Raw genomic sequence first — 8,979 nt, 5'->3', positions numbered from 1 at the left:
CCAAAACAAACCTGAACTAATGGGTGCTGGTATTAGGCCTGCCCCAAAAGAAGTCAGTATACTACATATGCTATGTGAGTGGTACAATAATTCTGGTATTTTAATTTAATCCCCCTTTGAGACTCTAAAAAAAATCAATAAATGTTATCCAAAGTGTTAGTATATGGTATATGGTAAACATAGATCTAAAGTGACCAAATTCTTTGATGACCTCCATATGTCTGCCTTGTGTTTGTTGTATTACTTTCAAGCATAATCTGTTCCAGTGAGAGAGTTATTAGAAGGAAGATTAGGTTTAAAAGCTTAGAGGAGAGACAATATATTATACCCTTAAGAAGGCTTGCAGGATATAAATATTGGTTTGTGAACTGGAATCAATGTACTCCCGCTTTATTAGAAAGTATATGTGGAAATGAAAACCTCTGTGGCCTTCCAGCAAAGAGGCAGCGTGGTATGGTGAAATGTATTGACTGTGGAATGGGAAGACTACTGTTCAAATGTTGGCCCTGCTCCTTATGATCTGAAGGATCTTGGGCTGATCACAATCTCTGTTGTTGTTGTTCGTTTTAGTTGTTTCCAAATTTTTGTGACCCCATTTGGGGTTTACTTAAAGATCAACTGGAAGGGTTTGCTATTTCCTTCTCTAACTCATTTTACAGATGAGGAAACTGAGGCAAACAGGATTAAGTGACTTGCCCAGGGTCATACAGCTAGTAAGTATCTGAAGCCAGATTTGAACTCAAGTCTTCTTGACTCCAGGCCTGGTACTCTATCCATTTTGCCATCTAGTTGTTCCCATGGTCAAAAAGACCTATGTTCAAATTGTGCCTCAGATATGTCCTAGCAATATGACTCAGGGCAAATCACTTTATGTGTTGGAGGGAGACCCACTTTGATGACTTCTAAGGTCCCTTCTAGCTCTAAATCTGTGATCCTATTTCTTCCTATGTTCTTTTAAATTTGTCATATTCATCATTTTGTAAATGCAGGGAAGAGGGGGATGGGGACCAGACAATGAAGGTCCAGTAAAGCCTGTGCAATATTCTGTCCCCGGTGTCTACCCATTTGGAGGCTTGAGAAGTCGACTTTCAGAAATGTGTAATGGAGAAATGTGTATTTGACCTGCCAGTGTGATTGTGGGTTTGGAGGATAAATCTAGACCTTCTCTGTGCTATATGTCAAGCCTTACCTGGAAGCATTTTGGTGTCTTTGCATTTGTAAGAACCAACTTGGAGTATTCTCTACCTGAGTCTTTATTGAAATCCTTAGTTTGAGAGATCCACTAGAGAAAAATTAAAAATTTTTCCCCCTCTTTTACACTAAGCTGTAAATTGTAAAGTCAGTTTTCTGGGTATTTCCTTGTGACAATTTCTCTGTGATAACTCGCATATTTGAACCACTTGTGTATATTGTACTCAGTACTAGTACTTCAGCTAATATGAAAAGTATGGATTTTGAGTCCAGAAAATATTGGACCTTAGCTCATAAAGGCTCTTTCCCTGCCCTTTTAAATTGATATAAACTCCTTGCTTAACTGTGAGATTCCTGTGGACTGTGGGTCCATAGGACAAGGTTTGCCAGATAGCTTAGAAACCCTGAGAAATTAAGCCCAAGTACTTAATCTCTTTGAGAACTCAACATGTGTTTAGGCCTTACTTGATCTTATTTTTTTTCCTCTCAAATGGAGACTGCTTGTCTCATTGTTGCTTGAGTTTGGAATAAAATTCCTTTTCCAAGGAGAAAATTTGAGGGCTATGTTGAGGGATCAAGAAGATTTGGTTGTCTTGTGTAGGAAAGGAACACCTAGAGATTTTGTACATGCCTTATGGGATTCTCTATGTGTTTCAAGAATCCCTGGAGAAGATTTTTAATCCAAAGAATTTTAATAGCTTATACCCATCAAGTGTGAGTACCTTTAGGGGAACAATGAAGTTCTCTAATTCCCCTCTCCCCCCTTCAACAGTGCCACTTTGTTTAAGCACCTGGTCAGTGTTGCTACATAAGCACAAGTCAGTTTGGTGTGGTTTTCACCTGAGGGTGCAGGTGTGATTTTTGGTTGACTCCAGGTCTTAAATTTTTACAAGGAGAGCTTCTTGGGGTGGAAAGAAAGCTCTGTAAGCAGGCTTCCTTCTGAGATAGGAAACTTGATTTTCTTTGTCTTTTTCTTCTTTTTGCTGCCTTTGGGTTAGGGAAGGCCATTTAAAGTGCCTACATAGGCTTTTGTTAAGTTCTAAGTAAACAGCAATCTAATAAAAAATATTCTTTGTTTGTTGAATCTGTTTAACTTTATTTAGGGGAAAAATGTAATTTCCTGTATACTGTACCCTAACATCTGTGACACACTGACTGCTTTGAGACTTTTTCCCTATAGCACTTGAGAAAGAGGTGAAAGTACAATGTAAGCATTATAATGTAATATTTTTCTGGGATCTCAGAGAATTTTTCTGTATTGGATGGACAATGAATTCAAGATGCACTCTGATTTGCCAAGTGCATCACATTTTTACACAGGGCTGGGGTAGGAAGAGTATAATGGAGTAGAAAATTGCTATGAGGCCTAGTCCTTAGAGAGGGTTTTTTAACCTGGTCTCTCAAAGGATCTGTGGGTGAATTTAGGGTGAATCTGTCAATCTGAATGGGAAAAATTTTTACATCCTTATTTTCATTAACTTCTAACTGAAATAATAACAATAGCTAGCACTTATATAGTGATTTAAGGTTTGCAAAGCATTTTACATATTTGTATGTAAATTTAGCATTTCCTTCAATTTTAAATTTAAGCTACATAAGGAGTCCATAGATTTGACCAGCTTGCAAAACAGATCTATGAAACAAAAAAGGTTAAGAACTAATGATTTAGAGTAAGCCCAGAAGCCTATATGTTCTATAATTTCTTCTGATTTAATAAAATTCCATTATATTCATATATCTCAGTTTGTTTAATAATTCCTCAATCAATGGACACCCATCTTATTTTTAGTTCTTTGCTACCACAAAAAGGGCTGCTATGAATATTGTGATATATATGCTCTTTTCATATGCTTTTGTCCTTCTTGGGATATGAACCTCACAGTGGGATCTCTAGTTCAAAGAATATAGGCCTTTTAGTCACCTTTTCTCTACAATTCCAAATTGTTTTACAAAGTGGTTGGATCAATTCAGAGCTCCACCAACAAATGTGTCTGTTTCCCCACAGTCTCCTACCCTGTAACATTGATTCTTTTCATCTTTTGTTATCTTTGCCAATTTGCTTAGTGTGAGATAAAATCTCAGAGTTATTTCAATTTGTCTTTCTTATTAACTTTAAGTAATTTTTCATGTGGTTAATAATTTACAATTCTTCACACAAATCATCAGCATTTCTATATATTACTAGCAAAGCCCAACATCAAGAGGTAGAAGGAGAAATTCTGTTACTGTAGACATTATAAAATATTTGGGATTCCACCTTCCAAAACAAACTCAGGAACTATATGTACAAAATTACAAAACACTTTTCACACAAATAAAGTCAGATCTAAATAATTGGAAAAACATCAGTTGCTCATGGGTAGGCTGAGCTAATATAATAAAAATGACAATTCTACCTAAATTAATTTACTTATTCAGTGCTACACCAAACTACCAAAAAATTATTTTGTAGAGCTGGAAAAAATAATAACAAAAATCATCTGGAAGAACAAAAGGTCCAGAATATCAAGAACATTAATAAAAAGAAATGCAAGGGAAGGTGCTCTAGCCATACAGATTTTAAATTGTATTATAAAGCAGCAATCATCAAAACTACTTGGTACCAGCTAAGAAATAGAGTGGTAGATCAGTGGAACAGGTTAGGTATACAAGACATGGTAGTCAATTACTATAGTAACCTACTGTTTGATAAACCCCAAAACTCCAGCTTTTAGGATAAGAACTCACTATCTGACAAAAAGTGCTGGGAAAACTGGAAAACAGTAGAACAGAAACTAAGCATAGACCAACATCTTACACTGTATACCAAGATAAGATCAAAATGCGTACACGATTTAGACATAAAGGATGAAATTATAAGCAAATTAGGAGAGCAAGGAACAGTTTACTTGTCAGATCTAGGTCTGTATGCCAAAGAGATCATACAAATGGGAAAAGGACCCACATGTACAAAAATATTTATAGCAGCTCTTTTTGTGGTGGCAAAGAATCGGAAATTGAGGGGATGCTCATTAATTGGGGAAAGACTGAACATTGTGGTATATGAATGTAATGGAATACTATTGTGCTATAAGAAATGATGAGCAGGCAGACTTCAGAAAAACCTGGAAAGACTTAGATGAACTTGATGCTGAGTGAAGTGAGCAGAACCAGGAGGGCATTGTACACAGTAACAGCCACATTGTGTGATGACTAACTTTGATAGACTTATCTCTTCGTAGCAATGCAAGGATCTAAGACAACTCCAAAAGACTCATGGTGGAAAATGCTATCCACATTCAGAAAAAGAACTATGAAGTCTGAATGCAGATTGAAGCATATTATTTGCGCACGCTCTCTCTGTCTTATTTCTTCTTTCGCATGGTTTCTCCCATTGGTTCTAATGATTCTTTACAACATGACTAATGTGAAAATAGTTTAATGTGAATGTACATGTTAAGCCTATATCAATTTATACGATGTCTTGGGGTGGGGTGAGGGGAGAGATGGGGAGAAAATTTGGAACTCAAAATCTTGTGGAAGTGAATGTTGTAAAACGAAAAATAAATAAATAAATTTATTATAAAAAATAATTTACAATTCTTTTGAGAACTGTTTGTCCAAACTTTGCCCACTTATTTACTGGGAAATGACTCTATTATCTTATATATTTGTATTAATTCTCTAGATACTTAGATATAACACCATTATCTGAGATAATTTATGCAAAGATTTTAATCATCAGTTTCCCTTCTAATCCTAGGTGCATTGATTTTGTTCATGAAATAGGTTTTTTAAATTTCATGTAATCAGAATTGTCTGTTTTATCTTTTGTAATATATTTGACCTTTTGTTTGGTTAAAAATTCTCCCCCAAGTCATAGCTATGAGAGGTACCTCCCTCTACTTTCCTCTAATTTTTAAATGATGTGCCCTTTCATATTTGCCATATCCTTTTGTAATTGTGGCATAGGGTATAAGATGTGGGTCTAAATGTAATTTCTGCCAACTGGTTTTTAAGTTTTCCCAGAAATTCTTATTAAAAAGAGAATTATTTCACAAGTAATTTATATTCTTTGGTTTAGAAACACAAGGCTATTGAGTTTCACTGTTTGATTCTTATTTATCTAGTCTGTTTCATTGATCTACTTCTCAATTCTAGTACCAAATTGATCATTATTATTTAATAATATAGTTATGGGCCAGGGAGTGCTATTTCTTCTTTAATCCTACTTCTTTACATCATTTCCATTGATATTCTAATTTAGACCATTTAGTCTTACAAATACATTTCATTATTTTATCTAGCTCTAAAAATAACTCTTTGATAATTTGATGCGTATAACATCAAAGCTATAAATTGATTTAGGGAGTATCACAACTTTTATTATATAATATAGTCATAAGTATCGTATAATCATGAACAATGACTAACTTTCCAACAGTGAGCCACAAGAGACATTATCAGACTTACGGTTTGGAACAATCACCTTGGCAGCTTGATGGAAGATAGACTGGAGTGGATAGAGCCTTGATGTAGAGACATCAGTTAAAAGGCTTATTTGGTAATATATTGAATTTGTGGGATGTGTATTAGAGAGTAAGGATTTCAGGAAGGTACTGAGGTTATGGGGCTGGGTGTTACTGGGAGAAAGTGTGGCACATTCTACAGCAATAGGAGGTTTGGAAGGGAGGAAGGTTTGGAGGGGAAGATAATGAATTCTGTTTTGGACATGCTAAATGTGAGATAATTGGCGAAGATTGATCATAGCTCAGTAGAAAGTCTATGGTTGTGTTTGTTCACTATCCACAATTGTTGTGTAACAAGCATTTGGTGGGAGTAAGCTAAACTTGCTGAGAGTAAGCCCTTTTAGAGCAATCGGGGAAGTGGCTTTTATTCTGAACCCCTAAAAGAGCATTATACCCATAGACTGCAAATATTTGATGTGTAATAGATGGATATAATTCCAGCTCAATACTCTTCTTGGAGATAAGAGAGCGGAGGAGTCAATGCCCAGTCAAAGCCCTCCTCCTGCTTTGCCCAAAGGTGGAAAAGGCAGTCATTCTTGGAGATGGTAAAATTGGGTGTTCTAGATCTTATTTATCTACATACATCCCTTCGACAGGCTGACCCCCTGCTCAAGGATTTACCTCCCTTAAATCGTGACTACTACAATATGAGCTGGCCACGAAATGAAATGAAGTTTCATGTTGTTTTTGGGTGCAGAATGGAAGCAACGCTATCAACTCCTTTATTGCCTCTCCAAGAAGACTCTTAATGATTTTCTGATTTAGTTGCAACTTCCTTCTGGTTTATAGCAAGAATGTCATGATTAATATGATTTGGTTTAGGGCATCTAGGTGGCCCAGTAGATAGAGCACTGGCCTTGGAATCAGAAAGACTTTTTTGAACATGGCATCGGATACTTACTAGCTTCGTGACCCTGGGCAAGTCACATAACTATTTGCCTCAGTTTCCTCATCTGTAAAATGAACTGGGGAAGGAAATGACAAACCACTCCAGTATCTCTGCCAAGAAAACCCCAAATGGGGACAACAACATTAGTATGTGCACTGATTGGCTATTGAGCAAGGATATTACATTTAGAATACAAGCAACTAAGTTAATGTTGATGGGTGGCCTAAATTGTGCCTCTTAACACTCTTTGACCAGTGCACAGAATGCTGGACTTGGACTTAAGAAGACCTGAGTTTGAATCTTACCTGGGCAAGTCACTTAACTTTTTTATGCCTCAGTTTCCTTATATGTTAAAAAGGGATAATAATAGCACCTATCTGCTAAGGTTGTGAGGACAACATGTAGACATGTAAAATGTTTTGCAAACCTTAAAGCATTATGTCAGTGCTGGCTATTTCTAACATTCTCCTTTCATCATTGAAGAAGCATAAGATTGAACACCATTTTGTTTTATGTCCTCTGAGACTGTTTTTTTCTTTCTCTCCCTTTCTTTCTTTCTTTCTTTCTTTCTTTTTCTTTCTTTCTTTCTTAGGGGGTCTATAACTTTCCAAATAACACCTAATGCTACTCGGGCCTCATAGGGTGAAGTTAGGTCAGGGTGATCTCAACCTCCAGGTTGACTGAATGGAAGTAGGGAACACAAAGCTCATGTCAGACTCTCCTATATCTGTTTCCCTCTGGAAGAATGTCCAGGCTGCAGTGTAAGGGAAACAAAGTGGTAAGTGTGTGATGTCATGGGGGAGGGAGAGGGAGATTATACCCAAAGAACCTGCAGCCTAGAAAATACCAGGCCCTTTCTGTGTATGCCCAGCTGCTACTTGCTCTGTCTTGGCCCAGGACCAGGGGAATTATCTAGTCAGCTTGGAGAGAGCGTAGTTCAAACCCATGTATCCATAGAGGGGTGTGTGTGTGTGTGTGTGTGTAGATGGAAGGTGAGGAGGAGGGGAAGAGAGGGACACGAAGAGGAAGGGGAAGAGGAGTGTCGAAGAATGGGGTGTAGGAGGAGGAGGGGGAGAGGGTGGAGGAAGTGAAAAAAGGAGAGGGGGGAGGGGGAGAAGGGAGAAAGAAGAGAAAGAAGGGGAAGAGCAGGAAGAGGGCAAAAGGGAAGGAAGAGGAAGAGGTGAGGACGAAGAAAAAGGAAGGGAGAGGGAGGGGAAGGGAGGAAGAGGGAGGTGGAGGTGAACCACTGCCAGGTCCACCTGGGAAGGAGGGCACGGAGGAGGGGAAAGGGGACGGAGAGGAAAGGTAGGAAGGAGGGGAGGAGGGATGGGAGGATAGGAGGAGGAGGGGAGAAAGAGGAGGGAAAAAGGCAGGAGGATGGGAGGAGAAAAAGAGGGGAGGAGGAAGGGGGAAGCGGGGGTAGACCAGTGCTGGGTCCACATTTAATAGCATGCGCAAGTACTGTGCCTTTTACAGTCAGAGACTGTCTGGCTTTCTGGTAGTGCTCAGAGACGCCTTCGGGTGGACCCCGAGATGCAGCTGCTTACAAGCTCTTAGACAGACCGCAGCTACGCTCTCCTCCGCAGAGCCCAGTCTCGCGCTCCGCCTGAGCCTCGGCCTCCGGGGAACTTCATTTCCCGTCGGGTTGTGGGGCTCCGCGCACGCGCGTTAGTGGCCCCAGCTATGGCGACCGTGCTGTCCCGTGCGCTCAAGCTCCCAGGTAAAGAGACGGGTCTCCAGGACCACCCCGCCCCCGCCCCTCATCCACCTCGGGCTCCTTCAGGCTGGGGAGGGGAAAGAAGAGGAGGAAGCCGGGCAGACCCCAGGGTGTAGTGCCCCGCCTCAGTGGGGAGGGGGAGCGGGAGCGGAGATCGGGGCTGAGGAAAGTAGAGGCAGCAGAAGCCGGGTCCTGGGGGTCGCCGGTGGCCGGCGCATCCCGGGGAGACGGGCACCTCCCCGCGCCTCTCGCGGGGTCCGCTCGTTGACCGGGCTCGGGAAAAGGGACCCCAGGAAATGGGGTCCGTGTTTGAGAGAGAGTCCTGGGTGGATGTGCGTGCCCGGGAGCGGGATGGGGCGAGGGGCTGCGGCTGGGGGGGACGGGGCGAGGGGCCGGCGGCCGCGGGACCAGGCGTGGCGCCTGCATCAGCCCCAGCATCCTCAGCCCCAGCATCCTCAGCTCCAGCATCCGCATCAGCACCCGGGTCAGCACCAGCGTCAGGGGCCGCCGCACCCGCGCCCGAAGCCCCAGCCCCAGCCCCAGCCCCAGCCCCAGCCCCAGCCCCAGCCCCAGCCCCAGCCCCAGCCCCAGCCCCAGTCCCAACTAGCTCGTGACGGCTGCTCTGCCGGGACGCAGGAGCCAAGCAAGGTCTGAGCTCTGCAGACCCAAGGTTT

At 41.3% G+C, this 8,979-nt stretch overlaps 1 protein-coding gene across 1 annotated transcript in view; it reads left to right on the top strand.

Annotated features, from left to right (window-relative positions):
* Positions 1–8,060: 8,060 nt before the first annotated feature.
* Positions 8,061–8,979, top strand: part of FAM234B (family with sequence similarity 234 member B) — a 35,788-nt gene continuing 34,869 nt past the window's right edge. Inside the window, exon 1 of the mRNA XM_027856391.1 lies at positions 8,061–8,308. Within this exon, the coding sequence (XP_027712192.1) occupies positions 8,272–8,308 (37 nt within the window). The 5' untranslated portion in view covers positions 8,061–8,271. The remainder of the gene's footprint in view (positions 8,309–8,979) is intronic.

The sequence above is a fragment of the Vombatus ursinus genome, unplaced genomic scaffold (assembly GCF_900497805.2).
Source record: "Vombatus ursinus unplaced genomic scaffold, bare-nosed wombat genome assembly UNPS02011431.1, whole genome shotgun sequence".
Taxonomy (NCBI): domain Eukaryota; kingdom Metazoa; phylum Chordata; class Mammalia; order Diprotodontia; family Vombatidae; genus Vombatus; species Vombatus ursinus.
Note: the sequence above shows the minus strand (reverse complement) of the source record. Positions and strands in the feature narration are given on the sequence as shown.